The 21,106-nt window shown below is 54.1% G+C and overlaps 3 protein-coding genes across 7 annotated transcripts; 1 reads left to right on the plus strand and 2 right to left on the minus strand.

Moving 5' to 3' along the window:
• Nucleotides 1-114: 114 nt before the first annotated feature.
• C2H1orf35 (chromosome 2 C1orf35 homolog) lies at nucleotides 115-3,297 on the minus strand. The gene is made up of 8 exons (XM_075082153.1): nucleotides 2,755-3,297; nucleotides 2,457-2,610; nucleotides 2,326-2,371; nucleotides 2,126-2,208; nucleotides 1,922-1,994; nucleotides 1,471-1,550; nucleotides 1,013-1,153; nucleotides 115-790 (listed from the first exon to the last, which is right to left on the minus strand). The coding sequence occupies exons 1-8, from the start codon at nucleotides 2,846-2,848 to the stop codon at nucleotides 532-534; spliced, it is 930 nt and encodes a 309-aa protein (XP_074938254.1). The 5' UTR covers nucleotides 2,849-3,297; the 3' UTR covers nucleotides 115-531.
• A 188-nt stretch (nucleotides 3,298-3,485) lies between these two features.
• MRPL55 (mitochondrial ribosomal protein L55) lies at nucleotides 3,486-5,051 on the minus strand. Of its 3 annotated transcripts, none has more exons than XM_075082154.1 (4): nucleotides 4,870-5,051; nucleotides 4,040-4,141; nucleotides 3,765-3,933; nucleotides 3,486-3,689 (listed from the first exon to the last, which is right to left on the minus strand). In XM_075082154.1, the coding sequence occupies exons 1-4, from the start codon at nucleotides 5,034-5,036 to the stop codon at nucleotides 3,546-3,548; spliced, it is 582 nt and encodes a 193-aa protein (XP_074938255.1). In that variant the 5' UTR covers nucleotides 5,037-5,051; the 3' UTR covers nucleotides 3,486-3,545. The 3 variants fall into 3 exon arrangements, with proteins under 3 accessions (XP_074938255.1, XP_074938257.1, XP_074938258.1); XM_075082156.1 differs by having other exon boundaries at nucleotides 4,040-4,161; nucleotides 4,870-4,961; XM_075082157.1 differs by having other exon boundaries at nucleotides 4,834-4,895.
• GUK1 (guanylate kinase 1) lies at nucleotides 4,919-20,749 on the plus strand. 3 transcript variants are annotated; one of them, XM_075082160.1, is made up of 8 exons: nucleotides 4,919-5,050; nucleotides 11,478-11,591; nucleotides 13,344-13,385; nucleotides 14,430-14,526; nucleotides 18,588-18,726; nucleotides 19,673-19,757; nucleotides 20,108-20,193; nucleotides 20,572-20,749. In XM_075082160.1, the coding sequence occupies exons 1-8, from the start codon at nucleotides 5,008-5,010 to the stop codon at nucleotides 20,605-20,607; spliced, it is 642 nt and encodes a 213-aa protein (XP_074938261.1). In that variant the 5' UTR covers nucleotides 4,919-5,007; the 3' UTR covers nucleotides 20,608-20,749. The 3 variants fall into 3 exon arrangements, with proteins under 3 accessions (XP_074938261.1, XP_074938259.1, XP_074938260.1); XM_075082158.1 differs by having other exon boundaries at nucleotides 5,038-5,216; XM_075082159.1 differs by lacking the exon at nucleotides 4,919-5,050 and adding an exon at nucleotides 5,846-8,005.
• Nucleotides 20,750-21,106: the final 357 nt, after the last annotated feature.

Genomic DNA, 21,106 nt, shown 5'->3' on the forward strand with positions numbered 1-21,106 from the left:
CCGTCAGTGTGCGAGCCCCAGGTTTTATTTCGGAGCTGAACTTAAAGGAGGGTTTAAGGAAAGAAACTCTCTTCCAGCCCCTTCACCAGCAGGTATTAGAAAGCATTGAGAGAAGAGATTTAAAAATATAATAATAATAATAATAATAACTGCATCCAAAGTCTCTTTACATAAACACCAGATGTCCACAGCATTTCCAGCACTGCAGCCAGGACCGCCCCAGTGCCGGCACCCACCCCGCAGCCTCCTCCTCGCCCAGTCACGCCTGGATGGATGGATCTGGGGAGCGAGGGGAAGGGCGCCCGGGCGCCTGCTGCCCCCTCCGTGGCTGGGATCGACAGCGGGGGGAGCTGCCGGCGCTGCCCCGGGTTGAAGGCAGGAGCTGCGGGCGAGGAAGGGGCAGCTGGCATCGCAACACATGCTGCCCTTTGCCAGACTCGGCCCCGGTAACCGCAGAGCTACGGCTTTTTTAATTTAATAATCTTAAAAAATATATAAGCTTTGTGAAATCTCCCTGGAAAAACCTCCCTCTCAGTCATCCGAATCGGTGTCGTGGCGTTGCCTGACCCCACGGGATGGGGGAGATCTGCTCCTGCTCCTCTTCCTCCCCTTGCGCCGCGGGGACGGGTGCCGACCGCGGCCGTCCCTGCTCCGGCTCCGCCGACGGGCAGGACGGCGCGAGGGGCTCCTGCCCGAATCCCAGCTGCTGGCAGAGGCATCGCTGTCGTGCCGACGCCGGCCGCCGTGCCGCGACGCCTCGGGGCGCTGCTGGGTGTTCCTTCGGTGGTGCCTACGGGGATGGAGGGGAAAGTGAGATCGGGGATACCGCCAAGCCAATTTTGGGGGTAAAAAATGGATTTTGGAAAGGCAGGAGATGCCGACGGGCTTCCTGACACCAGCTACAACCTTGTGGCTCTCCTAAATCCTTCACCCCGTTTTCCAGCAATGGGGCCCTGCGAGACCCGGTCCCCTCCCCACGCCCAGGGCTCAGCCTTCATCCCAACCCAGCTACCTCTCATCCCGGTCCGGGGAAGAATCGGAGGACGATGGAGAAGCATCCCTCCTATGATGCTTGTCCTCCTTCTTCTCCTTCTTGTGTTTCTTCTTTTTCTTTTTCTTTTTCTCCTTTTTGGATTTCTTGCTACCCTCCGGCCTGCGAGGAAGAGATCAAGCAGGGAGATTCCCCGCCCTGCGCATCCCTCTGGCTCCTCCTAAAGCTCATCCCCATCCCTCCCTCCACGTGGATCCCACCACGTCCCTCCTCGGCCAAGGAGAAGCCCCCAGCAAAATAAAAATTAAAAAAAAAAAAGGATATATTTGGGGCAATGCAGAGATTGTGGGGCTGATTTAGGCAAATGCAGAACAAGCCCAATGCCAAATGGAGCCAGAGAAGCGTTTTGCAAAATATTCTTCCCCAAAAAAAGGCCATTTCTGGTAGTTTCCCCCCAAAACGCTGGTGCCCAGCCTCACCGTTTCTCCTCCACCTTCTCCTCCTTTTCCTGCTTCTTCTTGGAGCCAGATGTCTCAGGGGTGCTGGAGACTTTCTGGTGCTAGGGTTTGAAGGGGAGGGGAAATAGAGAGCGAGTCTGTGAGCCCGGAGCTTTGAATTACAAGAAAATGGGACTTTCTCCCTTTAAAACTTAAATTTAATATGGAAAAAATTAAATTTGGAAAAATTTAAAATAGGATAAAAATTAAATCTGGAAAAAATAATTAAAAGACACGCAAGAGCCCCTTCCAAATTAAAACCCCACAAATTAACGCTGTGCGCAGGACACGGGGAGCTCTTGCAGGCCTCTGCGCTACAACTTCCAGCTTTGCTTTTAAATAAAGTATCCTGAGCGTGGGGTAGGGCTTTTTGCCTTTTTCCGTCTTTTTTTTAAACCTCACGGGGAAGACGTGACGCGTGCCGGCGCCGTACCGTGAAAACGGAGAGCCCCATCTTGGCCGCCTCCTTGTCCTCCTTGGAGAGCATCACCCGGCCGGCGCTGCCGCTGGGGAGAGACGCCGCCACGAGTCGTGAAATAGCCAAAAAAAAAACCCCAACAAGCACAAAAAAAAAGAGCGTAAAAATGGCAAAAGAAGAAAATTTAATTGCCCTGAAACGGGGCGTTTCGGTGCGTACCTGGAGCTGCCCAAGCCCACCACCCGATCCACGTCCTTCCCGTCCCGCTCGGCGCCGTCCCGCTTGCACACCTCGGCCAGGTCCTGCGGGGTTGGGGGGGGAACATCCCCTCTGTGGGTGCGTGTCCCCCAAAACCAGAGGGGGTGAGGACACCAATCTGTGCGGGGGGATGCTGGGGGGACGCGGGGTGCCCCCCTTACCTCCTTGCTCAGACCGGTGGGCTGCCTCTTGATGTTCTTGTAGCCCCTATAAAAACAAGAGCAGGTGATGCGGGGTGGGGATGCCTTGCACCCCTTTTTTTTTGGGGGGGGGGGGGGGGGTTTAGACTCACAGGGCTGCCATCATGGCCTCCTGCTCGGCCAGGCGGACGGCGGCCAGCTCTTCCTCGCGGGACAGCGGGGACGCCGTCTCCTTCTTGCCCTTGGCGTACCAGGTCAGGTCCTTCCCCTTCTGCCACCGTCCCACCGGCGCCATCAGGGAGTTGCCTGTGGGGAGCAAAACACCCCCCCCCCCCCCCCCAAATAAAACATAGTCATTGAACCCCAGACCCTCCATCTGCACCCCAAAACCGTGTCGGGAGCGACAGGGAGGATGGGGATGGGGGGGGTCCGGTCAAGGTCAGCCCTTACCCAGGTAGTTTTCACGCTGTTTGTCTGTCTTGACGTCCTCCCAGCTGAACTGGTCCTGGCCCCCCCGGACCCCCCCTCGGGAGGAGCCGAACATGGTGCCGGAGCCCACGGTGGCGTCGCGGGGGGGAGTGGTGGTCACCTGCAAGGGGATCAGCCCCGGGTTTGGCCCCCCCAGCTCCTCCGTGCAGCCCTTTTGGGGGGGGGGAAGCAAAGGTGGCCCCCTCTGCAGTCGGCGGTGTAACCAAAGCCCCCCCGGGGGTGCTGCAGAGCCTGCAAGGGGGGAGGGTGTGCAAACAGAGGCGGGGGGTTGCACGGCTTGGGGTGGGGGATTGCAGTTGCACGGCTTGGGGCGGGGGTGCACAGCTTGGGGAGGGGGGCGTTGCACGGCCTGGGGGGTGGGGGGTTGTACGGCCGTGGGGGGGGGGCCCGTGTGTGTGTATGTATCTCGCTGCACCCCCCGCCCCCCGGGGTCAGAAGGCGGCTGCAAACCGCGGGGTCACACAGGCCCCCACCCCCTTTCTCCCCCTTCCCGCCCTCCCCAGCACGCACCTCGCGCGCCGCTCCGGGCCCCGCGCGCCCTCCCGCCCCGCCCCGGCCGCTACCACCGCGCCCAGCAGTGTGGGGGGGGGCGGTGTTTGCAAAGCGGGCGATACCACTGATCGGGGGGGAGAGCCCCGGAGCTCCCGCCGGTGCCACCCCAGTCACGCACCACAAAACCGCACGACGGCAACTCGTTTTTCCCGGTTTTATTGGTTTTTTTTATTATTATTTTTAATTTTTATTTCAGAGGCTCACTTCTTCCAGAAGCGCTTGTAGGTGTCCAGGTCAATGTCCTTGAAGGTCTCCTCCACGTCGGCTTTGGGCTTGCTGGGGAACTGCCTGCGGAGCCGGGCCTTGCGCTCGGCCTCGGGCAGCGTGCTGCTGTCCAGGGGCAGCTGAGGGGGACGGCGTGAAGCCCACTGCCGCCTCACCTCAGCCCCAGCCCCGGCCCCGGCCCCCACCCGCCTCACCATGAGGATCCTCTTCGGCTCCTTGTAGCGGAGGCGGACAGTGGAGCCGTCGGTCTTGACGAGGAGGACGGGGTAGAGGCGGCCGTAGAGCTGCCGGTGGAGGTGGGAGACGGAGGCGCGGTTGGAGTTGTTGCGGCGGGAGGAGGAGGCGGCGAGCGGCGGCAGCAGCCTGGGGACGGCGGTGGGAGGCGGGAAGGCGCCGTCGTGAGGGGACGCGACGCCCAACCCCGCCGAGGCTGGCGCTGAAGGACGCGGGGGATCGCCGTCGTGCTCACCTCAGCGCCCGGCTCACGGACGCCATCCCGGTCCAGGTGAGCGAGGCTGGATCCGCTGCCTGAGGCCCCGGCAGACGGAGCTGGAGGTAAGGCGGGGACAGCCTGGGGGACATGGAGCTCTCCTGGGACGGGCGGGGGGTGACAGCCCTGCGTCCCCATTGCAGTGTGGACTCCGGGTCCCCTCCCTGTGGCCTGTCAGTCCCACCATGATCCCCCCCCAGTCTGTGCCATGGTTCAGCCCCATTGTGCCCCCCCATGACATGGTTTCGCCCCACTATGGCCCCCCCCCACCCCAGCCATGGTTCAGCCTCACCATTTGCCCCCCCCCCCCGCCCTCGCCATGATTCAGCCCTGCCATGGCCCACCCCAGCCGCAGCCATGGTTCAGCCCCACCATGGCCCCCCCCAGCCCCAGCCATGGTTCAGCCCCACCATTTGCCCTCCCCCGCCCTAGCCATGGTTCAGCCCCACCATGGCCCCCCCAGCCCCAGCTATGGTTCAGCCCCACCATGGCCCCCTCCAGCCCCAGCCATGGTTCAGCCCCCACCATGGCCCCCTCCAGCCCCAGCCATGGTTCAGCCCCACCATGGCCCCCCCCAGCCCCAGCCATGGTTCAGCCCCACCATGGCCCCCCCAGCCCCAGCCATGGTTCAGCCCCACCATGCCGCCCCGCCTATACCGTGGTTCAGCCCCACGATAGTCCCCCTCTCCCCCACTGTGGTTCCCCCAACGCCCCCCCCAATCCGACCCCCTCATCCCCACCCATGGTTCACCCCAGCCTCCCCCCCCGCGGACCCTCCCCGGTGGTCTGCCCCGCCGCCCTCCGCTCACGTGACCGCCCCCTCCGCCGCGCGGCGCTCCTCTTCCCCGCCGCTGACGTCACGGCGCGCGGGCGGCGGGAGCGCGGGGGCTGCCGGGACGGGTCCCACACCCCCCCCCCCCCCCCCGCCCCCCGCCCCTCCCTCACCCATGAGCTGGCGGCGGCTGCGCGGCGCCATCGCCCGGGCGGCGGGTGAGGAGAGCGGGGGGTGCCTGGCTCCCGCCTCCCCCGGGGGCACGGCACGGCCCGGCCCGGCCCGGCGGGGGGTGTGAGGGGTGGCTGTGAGGCATAGGCGGCGCAGGCGGCGCCCTCCGGGGCGCTGAGCCCCGCGCAAGGGCCCCCGTGGCGGGGTGCTGAGGTGCTGCCAAAGGGGCTCCTGCCTGAGGGGGGGGGGGGGGGTGTGTGCGTGTGTGTGGTGATGCTGAGCCCCCTCCATCGCCCCTCCGAGAGCTTCCTTCGCCGCTCTGCCCACGCCGGGCGGGCGCGGGCGGTGGGACGGGCGTGATCCGCGCCGCGGCGGCCCCGTCCCTTCAGCGACGCCGGGTCCCCACGGTGCGCTGCTGGGGGGTGTCCCTGAGGCGTCCCCACCCCCGCTTCCCCCCCCCCCTTAGACAAGCCAAAACGGGGGTTTCCGCGCCGAATCCGCTGGGGTTCGCGGGCGCCGAGCGAGGCGGTGAGGTAAGGCGGCGCGATTTGGGGTGAGGACCCTTCAGGTGGCCAAACGCTGGACGTGAGGAGAAGCGGATGGCAAACCCGCCCCTGTCCGGGCTTCACCTCTGTAGGCGTTCACCCAGCTGCCTAAACCACCTCAAACCGGTCGGTTGGTTAAACTGGTCCAGTTTGGGGGCTAGGACGTGGTCTTGGAGTGACTCCCGGCCTCATCCGTGGCCTGGGCTTAGGTGATTTCTGCAGTGACCTTGAGCGAGTGGTTCTTGGTCCTCCTGGTGCATCGTTGCCCCCTGCAAAGCCAGCAACGCCAACCGCTGCGGGACCGATTAGCCCTTTGTAGCTGATTGTTTCCAGGAGGAAGGTGGCTGAGTGGTCCCACCAGCTCTGGGTGCTGCCGTGGGGATGCTCTGCTCCTGCTTCAGTACTGCAAATAGTTCCCTTTATTAAGCAACCCGCCAGCTGTCGGGGCAGGACCTCTGAGCCCAGCTGGTTCTCTGTGTGCTGGGAAACTGCAAATGAAGCCCCGGAGCTTTCGCCCACCCGTTTCCCGACTGAACGAGTGTGGATCTGGGGCTGTTGGAGCAGCCGGTACCGTCTGCCTGGCCAAGGGGACGTCCTGCCCTTAGGGCTCCCCGCAGACATCGAGATGCCGAGCGTTTGCTTTCTCTCAGATAATGTTAAACCTTGTTGTGTTGCTGTAGCAGGTGGGCCAGGTTTTCAGAAAGTGTCCCAAAACTTAGAAAGGTGGAGGCTGCAGCTTTATAATGACCCTGCTAAAAATAGGGAATGGGATTATAATCCTAATCCAGGAGACCTTTCTTGGGGCTCCAGGGGAACCGTCCTTTAATCTTCTTTTTTATTTTGTAAGGGAGCTTTACCTTCTATTTAAAGCCTCTCTGCTAATCAGCATTGATTTTGTTTAAACTCTTGTGATGTTTGTACTTTGCTTCACTGGTTATGTTGCTGCTTCCCACTTCAAACCCAGGGTGAGTTTAGCAGGTGGGAGCGGGCCAAGAAACGTTCCTTGCCCTAGTGACGACCTCCTGCGTCCTCCTCTGGTGACCCCTCATCTTTTTGCAGCCCAGCAGGGTCTACGTGGCTGTTTCTCCTCAGCCCCAGGTGGGGCACGTCCCCAAATACGAGGATCTTTATTAAACAGCCGTGCTGCTCTCTTGGTTATCGATTCCAGCCCGCTGTGGTGATACACGGTGGTTAGGCTGGATCCAAAAACTGTTTTAGGAGTAACCCCGTGGAGGCGAGAGACCCTCTGTACTAGATATTTGCAGATTGGCTGCTCTGAAAATGCCAAAAATCTGAGCAAAAGGGAAAAATATTGAGCTTCTGCTCAAAGAAAAGTATGTATGTACCTGGAATGTTACTGCTGCCAACAGCTTGAAAGTGTGATGTGCAGATGCCTTGCTGGGCTGGGAACCAAACGGGAGATTTTAAAAGCCTCATATCCACCAGATCTGGTTTCTCAGGCTTTTTTTTTTGTGCTTTACATGTGGTTTTTGAGGGCTTTGGGCTGCCGGAGGGAGAGGAGCTGTGTTTGATGGGGCCGGAGAAGCAGAGAAACCCTAATAATACTGCAGAGGAGCAGAATTACTGGTGTGCAGCCCAGCTCGTCATTGTGAGCGACTTCTCGGGGTCAGGGCGTGCATTTAACCAAATCTGATGCTGGAGGAGAGGGCACCCGCTGCGCTTCTCGTATCTCAAGGCAGAGGCCGTCTCTTCTGTTGCCTTTCATCCTTCACCTCTCCATCCCTGAGCAGCTGTCCCCAAAACCTCACGCTGCGCCGGGCGCCTTCTGAAAATGCTCTGTGGGAGCTGTTTTTGCTCTGGGCTGGCATGGATTCCTGGTTTGCCAGCCAGGTGTTTGCCGCCTGCCACCCACGAGGGCCCAGCCCCTTCATCTGTCAGTGGAAATGGCTTTTTGCCCCTCTAAATTATGTCTTGTTTTCCTCTGCAGATCTCTAGCAAGAGAGAGGGGATACAGGAGGGAGGCAAGAGGAAGCACCTGCAAGTCTCCTGGTTTAATTTTAGCCCTTTTCCCAAAGTGAGACCTGTGATCGCAGTCCGTGTGTCTTTTCTCACTTTAGTTCTGAATATTTTTTTGGGGAAAAAAAGGGAGTAAGGTGAAGAATTGCATCTCCATCTTCCCCTGACACCCCAGGGTGCTCTTTCAGGCAGAAGAGCATCCCCAGCACCAGGATGGCGCAGACCCTGTGGGGTCCCATCATGGGGGTGCTGGGACATGCTGTTTGGAGACATGGGTTTGGATCTGCGTGGACAAGAGGAGTTTCCCCGTCGCCTTCATGGTGGATAAGAGGCCTAATCACTGACCTGAGGTGAAGCAGTGGCTGGAGGCAACAGCTGTGCAGGCTTCAGTCCAAAAGAAGAGGAGCGTTGTCTGCAGAAGGTGAAATACCAAGACTGGATGATTTTCTGGAAGAGTTGCTTCAACCACGCAACTCCTGGGTGTGTAATGCAAGTATAGCAGCTTTGTAACCTGGGTTTTATGCCCCACGTACGTCGATGCTAAGAGCCCATCCGTTTGTGGTGCCTGCGGGTGTCACCACTTGATCACCAGCTAAACACATGCTGCGTTTGAGAAGGGTGGGCTGGAGACCTGAGGCCCCTCCGACCTGACCGAGCTGGTGGTCTCGCCCAGGAGGAAGCACATCTCCCCGTGACCTACAGAGAGCGGCTCTTCCCCATGTGTGTCGATGTTGGCGTCTGCGGGGGACGTGAGATCCATGAGGTTACGTGCAGAGACAGGGACACATTTGCTGTTTGTCGAAGCGCCGGGCTGGCACGTGCTGGCACCCGTCAGCCCATCAGTGGCTTTACCAGCTGGGAGAGCAGGGAGCGGACAAGAAACCATGAGAGGAGATTAAAACCCAGCGAACGGTTTTCATTGGCCGTCTTAAAATTGCGGCTCGGTAATTAAGGCTTTAGGCAGCTTGCAAATAGCCCAGCTTTCTGCTGGCTCACTCGTGTTGCGAGCCTGTCGCTGCTGCGAGGAGCTGGACTCTGTAGCTTGGCTGAAAGGGGGTAAAAGCAAAAGGTAAGGATGCGTTGGAGCCTGCTCGCAGCCGGCGCTCTGCCCATCCCTCTTACCCTTCCCAGTTTGTCTGGGGTTGAATGAAATGATGGTAAGTGATTTGGGCCGCTTTAAATCCCCCTTTTTCTATTGGTGCCTGCTAAAGGGTGGATGAAATCCTGAGGAAGGGAGAGAGGAAAGCTCTTTTCCCTCCAGCTGCGATGTGAATGTCGTGGCTGGGATCTGCAGGCACGGACCGTGACTTTTGCGTCCGGAGAGGTTGTTGGCGCAGCTGGATCACGGTGGAGGGGAAGATGTGAAACGCTCAGAGTGTGTGCTGGCATCTGAATTCCACATGCGGGTGCTTTCGGTGGTGGCCGAGGAGGCCGGCGTGCGGCGAAGGGGCGTCGTTCGGGAGCAGACATGTTGCAGAGTGCACTGGGATGACTGGAGTGCGAGAACTTTGTGTAGCTCCTCTTTTTCTTCTGAAGCATTTTGCAAGCAATGGTTAGGGCTCACCCGTTTATTTATGTGGGCAAGAGGAGCTGGCAGGGGCAGAAGAGAGGGAGAGACGCTTTGGACAACTCACAGGGGTCCCTCTGCTTCCTCATTGCAAGCACCAAATGGTATTTTGCTGGTGAGAAGGTGCAGGAAGGCGCGCTTTCCTCTTTTGGTATTGAATGGTTAGGCAAAACCTGTGATATTTGGAAATTATTAAACCTCAAGGGTCAAGGGAAAGGTTGGAAGGCCTTTTGGGGACCTGTTCTAGAGCTTGTTCAGCCTCGTCTTTGTCGAATGATGGAGCCTAATCTGGCAGTGTGTCTGCACATTCAGTGCGAGCACTTCTCTGAGGTCCCCGGCGAACATCTGATCCGGTGGATCTGGGGAGCTGCAGCACCTGGAGGGCACTAACAGCGAAATAAAAACCAGTTTCCATTTGGATGGTGATTGAAAGTGGGTGTTTTTACACCCGCGTTAGCTGCTGCTGGCATCTGCTTAGACTTTGTGTGTTAATACCCATCCTCGGGTAAACTCTGGCTTGGATAAACCAATGGCTTGGATACTTTCTGGTCAGACAAGTACGAAGTATCCGCGGGGAATGGAGGGAAAACTCCTATTGCTGGCTGTAGTGCTGCCTGCAAGGCGTCTGCACGGCCGCAGAGCTGGGCGGGAGGGATTTGGGGATGAGGAGGTATCCAGCTCATGTGGGCTGGGGTCAGGGAGGCAGCACGCTAGCTTAGCCTGCCGCGCGATCCGCGGCCGATCCCGGAGGAGACGGTATTTCGCTTAAGGCTGTTTTAAAAAGTGATTTGTAAGGTCAGGGTGACATTGCTATGATCTCATTTAAAATGAGAAAGGCATTATACTGTCTGACGGCTGGTTGCTCCTGAGGCCGCACCCAGCTGATGAGGTTAAAGAAAGATGCATTTCCAGGGGCTTTACTGCTTGCAGAAAGTAATTGGTTTTAAATAGGAAAAATAGGCTTGTTTGATTTGTCCCACTCTCTTCATCACCTCTGGTTTAGAAGCTGCTGAATTGCTGTTGACAGATGAGGGACCCCAGCGGTACTCCTGGCACTGTTGTACAGGATTTTATTCTTTATTCACATGTTGATAATTAACCTTTCTTCCTCCCCAGGGAGGCAGGCACACAAAAACACCCAGGTTTTTTTTTTCTGGCTGAAGAAACGACTGCAGAAAGGTCTGTGTGGCCCCAGGCTGCCTTCTTTTTTTTCCCCCGTACCAGGAAGCAAACCCTTCTCTCTTGCCACGAGACAGCTTGAGCTGGAGTTACTGCTCCAGGAAATACGGAAACAAACCCCAAAGCATGTTTGTGTCCCAGATCACGCCTGTGTTCAGACTGTTCAGTGGCAGAGGATGCGCTGGGCTTCTGGGTCTAAGGCTTCAGGGCATTGTCTGCTTATGGTAAAGGCTTTGCATGTGGCTATTTATCCCAGGACTGACAGGAAACGTTTAACTGTCCATCATAGGTTTGTAGTTTGTACTTGTTAGGGTGTAAATGGGCAGCGTAAGAGGTGTGGCAGTCTCGTGGGCATCCCACCCCTCCCTCAGAGCTGCCGATGTGCAACGCTGGCTCGTTTCTGCCCTGTTTTCATGCCAGCATCTCCTGCAAACGCTCCTTGAGGCCTCTCCCCGTGAGAGGGAAGTGGCTTTGGCTATACCTCCGTCAGTAAGGACAAGTATTAAGCTGGCATTTCCCTGTGTGTGTGTGGATGTCCCTTGATGTTTCCAGGTGCTACCGGGCACAGACACCATTTCCCTCTTGTGAGAGAAAGTTTTCCCTGGGATTTGGGTCCCAGAGAGACCCAGCCCTGGTGATGGAGAACAGAGCTAGGACAGAGCTGGCTTGAATTATCCTGTTTTTGAGGCAGCTGGAGCCCACTTTCCTCCTCCTTCGTGTTACGTCCCACAAGTTTAACCTCAGTCCCTTGAGAATGAGTGTTCGTGCTGCAGTGAAACCTCCTTTATTTGTCTGAGGTGTTTGTTCCTCTGGTAAGAACTGGGGCCAGCAGCAAAGCAAGGCGAAGCTATCCTGCTGCGTTGCTGGTGTCCTCCGTTGTCTGCTTTCCAAAACAATACGCGAGTCCTCAGGGCTCCAGCCCGGATCTTTTGTGGCAGTATGGGGGTGGCAGCTTCCACCGTCTGCAGCCAGTTTGCTAATTTCATAGTAGTTTGAATTTCCCCAGTATTTCCTGCACTCTCAGTCAATTCCTATCAGATCTAGGCTTGTGATGTCTCATTATTTCAGATTTGCCTGCAGAAACTTGTATCTGAGGGTAAAGGATAGATGCTGTTCTGTGGGGCCAAGCGCCCCAGGGAATCGGTAGCTGTGTTTGTTTTTTTCATGGGTGTTCCTAACCAGACATGTATTTTTCTGTCTCTCTAGCCATGCAGGGACCGAGACCAGTGGTTCTGAGTGGCCCATCGGGTGCAGGGAAGAGCACTTTGTTAAAGAAATTGCTTAAAGATTACGAGAACATCTTCGGCTTCAGTGTCTCCCGTGAGTATCTGTATGTCTCTGGGAAAGGGCAGTGGAGGAGTTCAGGGCCGCTGGCCCGGAGCCTGCTTCTGTGGATGTATTCATGCCCCAAATAATGGGCTTCCATGGCTTGCCTGTGTCCTAGTCTGTCTGTGGGCTCTTTGGCATGTTTAAATAAGTCAGGATGCCTTTTACTACTGGTATTGAGTGGCAAGTCAAAGATTTACCTCGAATAGCACCCTTTCCAGGTCTGGTCACTCCCCACACCTCTAAAACAGCTCAGAGAGGCGATATTTTTTTTCTGAGTGATATTTGACTCAAAGTGACAAAATCCCCCCACACCTCTGCTTCAAAAGCCAATTCTTTCCATCCCCCTGAGGGAGCTGATGAGGATTTTAACAGCCCAGGGGCTGCACACCAGAGTCTCAGATTTAAAACTAAAGAGTTTTGTGAAGCCCATCTCATTACCGGCTCAGTGAAACAGTTCTCCCCATCGCCTGCGTACGTTCCCCCTCCTGCCGTTGCTCTGGTATTGGCTGTCTTTCTCTACGCTGGTCACTAAGTGCTGGCCAAGGGTCCTTTTTTCCTACCTGTAATGTGAAAATAACCCCTGGCTGGCCGGCTTGATCCACTCACACCTGCCTGCCGGCAGTGCTGAAGGCCTCCTGCATCCCCAGCACAGTAAGGGCAGGGAATTTTCTCCAGGCAGCTTGCCTGTTACAATATTGATTTTGTTCCCTTTTTCTTGAGTGACACTTTAAAGGTTACCTGCAGAGTCTGGGCTGTGCCCACAGCTCACTTGCCTGATTTTCCCCCTGGAGCTCTGCAAGGCGTTTTTAAGTACGTTACCAACGTGTTTTTTACTGCCCTAACGCCTTGGATACTGCAAGTGAAACCCTTGCTTTGAGATCTGCGAGATCCAGATTTGTCCTACCATGAAAGAGCAAATACTGGACATTTAAAAATTTAACATTGCTGGTGATGAAAAAAACTTAAATCCTCTTTCCTTTTGTGTGTTTCACCCCGTTCTCTTGATTCAGCTGAATCTTTCATCTCACTCCAAGCTAAATCTTACCATTTTCCCCAAGGTTGTTTCTTGGTAGGTGGTTGGTTTTTTTTTTTCCTAAACCTCCATAGGCCACTTAGACCTTGGCAACTGGTGCTTTAGAGCCTTATTGCATTAGGTTAACTCCTGCTGGTCCTAAGTAAAATAATCAGTGTTGCCCGTCAGCCTCTTTTTGGTTTGCAGAGCATGTGCTTAAAATAATACTAGTTTGAATTACTTCCAACAGGGTTCAAAGGCTGTCCGACTTATTCACCTACCTCCTGCAGGAGTTTGCCCTTATTAAATCTGGTTATTTTTAGCACCTATGTAGGTGCTGCATGATCTTTTAAAATGAAGATAACTCTGCGAAGTAGGGCACCACTAGTTCCCCTGAACTGAGGCAGAGGTCCGAATAAACGTGTCTAGGATTACACAGGAAGGCTGTAGCGGAGCTGAAAACTAAACCCAGCCTGGTAAGTCCCACACTGACCGCTCAGCCCCTAACAATCTTAATTGATTGTTTTCAGATTACCTAGGATTCGTCGATTAAAGGCAAATCCTGCATGTCGTGTGTTACACTAACTGATCCCAGAAACTTTGATCATTTTAAATAGAGGATCGGCTTACTGCGTGATTGTGTTAATCTGCTGCGGACGTGCTTTTATTTCTGGGATGCTACTACTTTTTGGGTGATCTGCAAAACTTACAAGGCTGTTTTTTGCTTACAGATACCACAAGGCAGCCCCGACCTGGAGAAGTAAATGGCAAAGGTGAGTGTGGTGCACCTGGGCCTCTCTCATCGGACTCGGCAAATAATTCCTCTGAAAAATTTTACGTTTTTATGTGAAATGGATGCATGAATCCCTGCTGGCAGATAAGTTGGTCCTACATGTATGTTTATAGGGTGTGTTTCCTGAGGCAGACATTCAGTGATGGTGTATCTGAGAGTGTCTATGTGTATGGGCATATAAATATGCACATATACCCGCTCTTTTGTCCTTTATCTCTAAGACCGTAGCCGTTTATCACTGTTCTGCAGCACATGCCGTGCGTTGCAGAGAAGATAATGAAGAGGGATGGACCTGGCAGAACAAAAATTTAATTAAGTGGTGAAATGTTAAGAGGCAGAGCGTGTGCTGCCAGTTTTCTTTTCTAGACACTGTCTCTGTGAGTTGCTGGTTGAGGTTTCCAAAGCAGGGCTCTCGGTTTAAGATGCCTGTATCTGTATTAATAGCTTATTTAGTTATAACTGTGCAGCTGGCCGGCGGCTCTTCTGTTTTCTGGTTTGTGTATTTCAGAAATAATCAAATGTGGTTTGCACTTAATTTCCGTCGGCATTTTTCGCTCTGAAGTGAAAGGGAGGAATTTTAACAAAAGATAGACTTTCCTTTTCAGCTTGTTTTTGATGTTCCCTTTTATCTCCCTCTCTCTCTCATCCCATTCTAGTCCTTAATCATGCTTTCAAATTCAGGGCCTCGGCAGCCCTGCTGTAATGTGTTCCACACCTCTGGGGGCTGGGGAGGGGAGTTTCCCCCTGCACCAGAAAGGGGAAAAGATGTGAAAAAAGGGGACACAGCAGCATGTCTGGCCACACAGAAAGGTCCAAAACATTCTGAGCAGGAATCTGGGCAACTGGTGTGGAGAGGGGACACTGTGTACGGAAATTAGGAGGTAGACACCTGCAGGCTGCCAACGTTGTCCAAAGCAGATTTGAAGGTGCTTTTCCCCTAAGCACCCACAGTTGTCATTTTGACCATGAACTTCACCTTCCAAGATGTTAATTTCTGGCTATTTTTCCTGTTTTCCCTACACAGATTACCACTTTGTGACCAGGGAGGAAATGCAGAAAGAAATTGATGCCGGTGAATTCATCGAGCATGCAGAGTTCTCCGGCAATATGTATGGGACGAGGTATGTGGTTCAGACGCTGTCGCTGCTGAACCAGGGGGTGCCGGGAGCTGAGAAGACGGTGAAGGAAAAAAAAATTGTCTGAACTTAGTGGCACTGTTTTCCCCCAGACACGCAGCTTCTTGCCATAAGCAATGCCTTTCGTTTTGACAGCGGGGTCCTTGTCAGCTTTATTAAGACGGCAAAATGAAGTCTCGCAGACAGATAGCTCATCATAACCAAATCATCGTTGCGTTATGAGATCCTCTCTAGCCTCCGGTGTTTGAGGGCTGCTGAAGTAGTTCATATCCTTAACGCTTTTTGTGCCCGGGGGTGATTTTCACAGACTATTTACGCTCCTTAATATTTTCCAAGTGATTGGAGAGAGTAGTGGGGAGAACAGACTTACTCTCATTATCCCAGCCTTACCTAATGGTCTGAATACGATGAATTCAGGTGCAGAAGTGATGACACCTGTCTTGGCTGCTGTGAAACAACTATGTGTGCTCCCTTGGTAAAGTGGCTGCTTACAAACAGATAAATTGCAGAGCACCCTTAACTGGGGTTAAAGAGTTGGGTCGACTTTAAAATAGCATTGTCCTGGGCATTGGAGCTGATGATCAATAAAACATTAAGCTGCAGCGTTAATTAGAATATATATAATTATTGTGGGAAAACTGTGGCGCTATAGTAGAGGACCTGCTAAGGAGGAAAGTTAAATGTCCTGAGGTATTTAATTGGTTGCTTTAAAGAAATTTGCCTGAAATGCTTTTCAGGAAGATGTATGTTTCCGAAACATTTCTTCACTCTCTATGACTACCTGAAAGGAGGCTGTAGTGAGGTGGGAGTTGGTCTCTTCTCCCAAGTCACCAGTAACAGGACGAGAGGAAACAGCTTCAAGCTGCATCAGGGGAGGTTTAGGTTGGAGATGAGGGGAAATGTCTTCCCTGCCAGAGCGGTCAGGCCCTGGCACAGGCTGCCCAGAGAGGTGGGGGAGTCACCGTCCCTGGGGGGGTTCAAACACCATGTAGACATGGCACTTGGGGACATGGTTTAGGAGGCCCGGGGTGTTGGGTTGACAGTTGGACTTGATCCTTGAAGTCTTTTCCAACCCTAATGATTCTATTCTATGATTAAAGAGCTGAATGTCCTTTTTTGAGGGTTTTTTGGAGGTGGCAAAGTTCCCTTCTGAGGATGGTTTCCTTATGGGAGATGCCAACATAAGGCCCCCAGACTGAAAGTGCTGCACAGCTCTGAAGGAGCGGTTGGTGATTTTGTATTTCAGTGCCGTAGCGCTTTTAATGTGACACGTGGAGGTGTCGCTGCTGTCACCGCAGCTAAGGGCAGCCTCGCAGGGGTCTGGCCGTGCTCCCCCTGAGGCTGACAGAGGAGCACAATCCCCTGCCCTGGCCTCGATAATTCCAGTGTCACTGCTTTGGCAAGAGAAGCGAAACCTGACAGCTCATCTTCCAAATACCCAGCACCAAGGAGAAGCCAAGTTCAAGCTCCTTAATCCCTGGCTTCATCCTGTGTAGGACAGGCTTCCTTCCTTCATGCATATCCTGCTTAATCCACCCAGCCACAGTGTGGAGGAGATGGCTGCATTCTGATGCCTGATACGTAGGTGGAGTTGATTTTGGTGCACTTTTTCTCAGGGTGGATGCTGAGAAGACATCTCTCCTCAGCCAATTTCCTTGAAATTTGCAGGAATTTGATACTTTAACCAAATGAAATTATGTGCTTGGGTTTGATTTTGAGATGCTTTTCTCCCTGGCCCCCTCTGCGTATTCACACTGCCTGTCTTCTGCCTGTGGTGGTGGGCGTGCAGGGTGGGCGGCTGAAATTAACCCAAACCACCTCAGCCATAACTACCTGTTTGCAAACACAACAAATGCAGAAACTCTCCAAGCTTATGTTTCCTCTACAAGTGCCTAAGGATATTTCTAATCAGATGTGTGACAAAATGGAGAGAGTCCCTTAGGCTTATCAGAGTAGTTGAAATTTTCGCCAATCCTTTCTGCTCCTTAAATCTCCTCAGCTAATAATAAGGAATACCTAAAAATTATTTGCTTAAATTAAGGGCCCCGAAAGGGCCCTGTCTGTGGGATAGTGCTGAGTCCTGCCCACGGAAAGCAGGGTTGCTTTGAAGTGGCCTTAAATTAGAGGATGAAACCAGAGTGCAGGCATGGGGTTTCTTTCTCAGGGCTCTGAGAGCTGCTGGCTCTTTGTAGATCAGTTATAGCAGGGTTTAGTTGATACCAGGTGATACCAGATGAAGCCACGGCTTTCAAACAGCAAACCAAGCCATTCTGGGGGGTCTTTGTGGTCTTGTGGTGGATGGTGCTCAGACCTGGGCTCTCGCTGCTGCCCACCCAGGCAAGGAGTCAAACCTCTGTATTTGGGCACAGTGCTGCTCTCACAGCTTCCCTTCAGCTTCCTCCTTCCTGTTGGGGTTTGTGACCTGTGCTGTGGGACTCCCAGGTCAGGAGGAAAGTCACCAACCACCTCCATCCTCCTGCATGACCTCATCATGGCAGTGTCTCTGCAGGCAGTAGAGCTGCTGCACTGACCAGACCAGCGGCGGGACCCCAAGGCTGCCTGTCTGCTTGCTCTTCCCCACCGTCCGGCGCCAGGAGCTTACAGCATCGCTGTGTCGGGCTGCTCTGTTGCTCATCTCTGTTTGCCGGGGCTCTTCCGGGCTTGCAGGCTCAGAGAAGTCTTTGCAGCTTTCCCCATCTCAGCCCTGCTCCCTATTCCTCTGGGAGGCACCTTCTCCTTGTGCTGCCTCTGTCCTCCCCGGCTGCGTTTGCAGAGAGCTGCCAAGTAGCTGTGGTACCCACGCATTCAGGACTCTCCATCTGTGCTGTCACATCTTCCTCTGCTCACACCCTGCCAACAGCAGCGCCATGGCCACAAGCAGCTGCTGCGTGACGCCCATGGGTGCTCTTCCTTTGTGCCAGTGAAGACCCCGTCTTCTCCAGCTGGCACAGCCAGGAGCGGGGCTGGTGAGAGCCGTGGGAGGAGGGCTGGGGGTCCCGAATCCTGTTTTGCTGGAGCTGTGACTCCCCTTTCCTGGGGGAGAAAAGGAAAAAAACATGAGGACAAAATGAGAGTGTTTGTTTAAGAGAGTCTATTTCCAGGACATCTTTGCAGAAGGTGTCAGGGAGCAAACCTTGGTGGTGCAGGGTGACAAGATGAGGTCCAAAGAGGTGCTTTGGGTATGGGCAGGGAATCAAGCAAGTTGGAGGCTGGTTGTAGGGCAGCCTCTTCTCAAAATCTCTGCTTCCATTGCATGATGTCCTGACTTATTGGCCTCAAGACCTGCAGTGCCACCTCTGAGCTCCTGGCAGGGCTTCCCTCCATATTCTCCATCATGCCACGGAGACCTGGCTTTAGGAAGAACCTGTGCCCAGCACTGTGCAAATACTGACTGAAAAGGCCCCCAAGAGGGCTGCTACCCAGTAACTAGCCCAAGTACCTCCCATACACTAGGAGGGGGTTAGCATTGCTGCTTTCCAAGGGAGAATTGTAAGTGTCAGGAACAAGCTTGAGGCACTCCCCCCCGTTGGGGAAGAGATGCTGTCTTTAACAATGTACAAGAACTGCCACATAAAAAATATCTTAATTGTGCATCTTGCGACCCAGGCAGGAGCATCCATCTCCATCCAGCATCCTTCAGGAGAGCTCATGGGTCCAGAAATCGGTGGATCTCTGGAGAAGGAAAGTTCTCAGTGTTCTTGCTCTTTGGCGAAGGTTGCTCCTACGTTTGTTGGGGACAGGAGCTTTACGGACCAGACCTCACGCTGCTCATGGGATAGCTGCATATTATCCATTTCCACACCTTCCAGTGTGGTTTTGCCAGCCTCTCTAGCAGGAGACAGCAGGTCCCTGCCCCACCTCAGGGACCCAGAGGATGCTTGGAGAAACTGTTTAGCAAGAGCAGAGCAGGCTCTCTCTTCTCTCCTGCCACAATTTGGGCACGGGGAGCCCTGTGAAGTGAAGACCTGCTGCTGGAGGGGGACACACCAAACCCCCGCTGCTGTGGCTGGATGCTCTGACTCTTTCCCTCTTTGCTCTGTCCGCAGTAAAGGCGCAGTGCAGGCTGTTCAGGCCCAGAACCAGATCTGCATCCTCGACATCGACATCCAGGGCGTGAAGAACATCAAGAGGACAGAACTGAACCCCATCTACATCTCTGTGCAGCCTCCCTCCATAGACATCTTGGTGAGCGACCGCCTTCCTTTGCCGTTAGGCAGTTAGAGGTAATCAGCGTCTTGCTCTGAAGCAACGGGGCTTCCCCCATCGTTGATTCATCTGTATGTTTTTAAGGGCCATAGAACAGGGTGGGAGGATGTTTCTGAGCGCACCTCTGCCCAGCCTGACTTCCCAAACTCTGGCTCCCAGGGCTAAATCTTCCTGTGCACTGTTTTTTGAGTCCCTCCTGTATGGTTTCCACACCTTAGTGTGTTTGCCTGCACTGGGTTATAGGCTCTGTTGCAGTGTGGCCAGCCTTTAAAGGCGTTAGTTATGCATATGCTGGGGAGAGGAGGAGATTTTTGTGCTGAGACTTGCCCCCAGATATGAAAGTTAAACTGAGGGAGGCTGGTTCTTTGCAGTACTGGAAATCCTATACTGCTCTGCTCTTATGGTGCTCGATACAATATCGCAGTGTGCCTCTGGGAGAAGTGAAATCACTGTCATGGTTCAGGGAGGGGTGCAGACACGTAGATGCAACTTGCTGAAGCCGTGCAAGAAGTACGTGGCCGAGAAGCCCATGACTCTTGGCTCTCCCTTTTTGCTCTCAGTAGATCAGGCAGTCTGTGTTTTCCATTGAGGTTGTGGAGGAGGAAGCCAAACAGCATCAGCTGCCAGAGCCCAGCAGCGAGATTTCATCTCCCAGCAGCACCTGGGGAAAAATAAAATACAGGTGGGGAAAAGAGACAGGGAATCTGAGCTCTGGGTAGGAGATCTTGAGCCCAAACCGCAGCTTGGCCACTGGTTTGCTCTGGACCGTGAATGAGGCCCCTCACGCTCTGCAGTGTTGCCTCGCGTGCCGGTGGCTGCCGGCAGTAGGAAACAGCAGACAGCACTGGCTCGTGGGGTGGGGGGTGGTTTCTGCGTGCAGCGCTTGGAACACGCGTTTCTTTAATATGTTTGTCGTTGGATTTAGGAAAAAAGACTACGGGACCGAAAGACTGAGACAGAAGAAAGTTTACTGAAGCGTTTGACTGCAGCCCGTGTAGATTTGGAGCTGAGTAAGTCCTGGGGTCTTTGAGTGATGTGCGCAGGGAGAGGGGATGTGTGGGTGATTTAGGATATTTTTTTGTTATTCTTTTTAGGATATTATTATTTTGGGGTTCTTTGCATATTATTGTTTTAGGTTTTTTGTTCTCCAAGGAGTGCTGGCAGGACTTGGTCATTAGCTGAGGTTGGTCTAAGCACCGTGCAGCTTCTCTGCCAACTGCCCGCAAGGAACTGCAGTGGGGAGTGCATAATCAGTGGCTGAAATAATACTACTAAAACGTCATAGGAACTCAGGTTGTGCACAAGAGATGGCACAAGGAAAGAACGTGTTCTCCTATAACTCCTCTTTCATCTTCCCTAGGTAAAGAGCCTGGCCTGTTTGACTTGGTCATTATTAACGATGATTTAGAAAAAGCCTATTCCGAACTGAAGGAGATACTCCTGGAGGTGAGTCGTTCGGGTCTTTTCTGCCTCGCTCCCTGGGCAGGCACCACATCTAGGCTGAGCAGGTTGAGGGCCCGTCTATCGGCAGCCACAGAAACGTGACCATATGCCCACGCTTGATCTATTTTGAGCTGCTGAGATCACGTATGAGTGATGATGGGTCAGTGGCCCTGGACAGTATGGAAGGGAGGTGGCTATTTTTGAAGATCCTCTAAGCCAAAGCTTGCCTTGTCCCTAAAGGCTCGTGCGTAAACTCTAGGCTTGGTCCGGTGATGCTGTGGGAGCTGTTCTGAGGAGATGATCGGTTGTGGTCTCCTGTGAAACTCCGAGTTGTTCCCAGAGAGCGGCAGATGCTCAGTTGCTTTCCTGATCTCCTTGCAGGAAATCAAGAAGACCCAAGAATCCAGGAAGTCCTGAGCCGAGCCTGTTTGGACACTTTAACTTTGCACATCATTCCTGAAGCACATCACACCATTTTATTCCAAGAGACATTCCCTTTAGGTTGATCTTCCTCCCAAGTTACTCTAGGATGTTTCTATTAAAAGGAAAGAAAATGAAACCCGGTCACGCTTGTGTTTGTTCGCCACGCACCCGGCGTGGGCTCTCCCAGGTTGGTACCTCAGGCAGACGCTTTGGAAGCGGCAGCTGCCGCCGAAGGGCAGAGCTGTTCCGTGGGGCTGTAGAGGGGCTCTCTGGGCAGCTGCGACCCCGGCACGTGGCGTGGGACCCCGCTGCGATATTTGTGAAGGTACACGTTGTGCCCAGCTAACGCCACTCGCAGAAGGGGAGCTAGTTAGATTCCACCTGCAGGCGGAGGGGCTCCCCATCTTTACTGGCACCTGACACCACAACTGTTGGCATCCTCTTGCTCCCTCTGCTTCCTCTTGCAGATCGGGCTACAGCTCCTCCAGGCGTT

This window comes from Phalacrocorax aristotelis, chromosome 2, assembly GCF_949628215.1.
Source record: "Phalacrocorax aristotelis chromosome 2, bGulAri2.1, whole genome shotgun sequence".
NCBI classification, from domain to species: domain Eukaryota; kingdom Metazoa; phylum Chordata; class Aves; order Suliformes; family Phalacrocoracidae; genus Phalacrocorax; species Phalacrocorax aristotelis.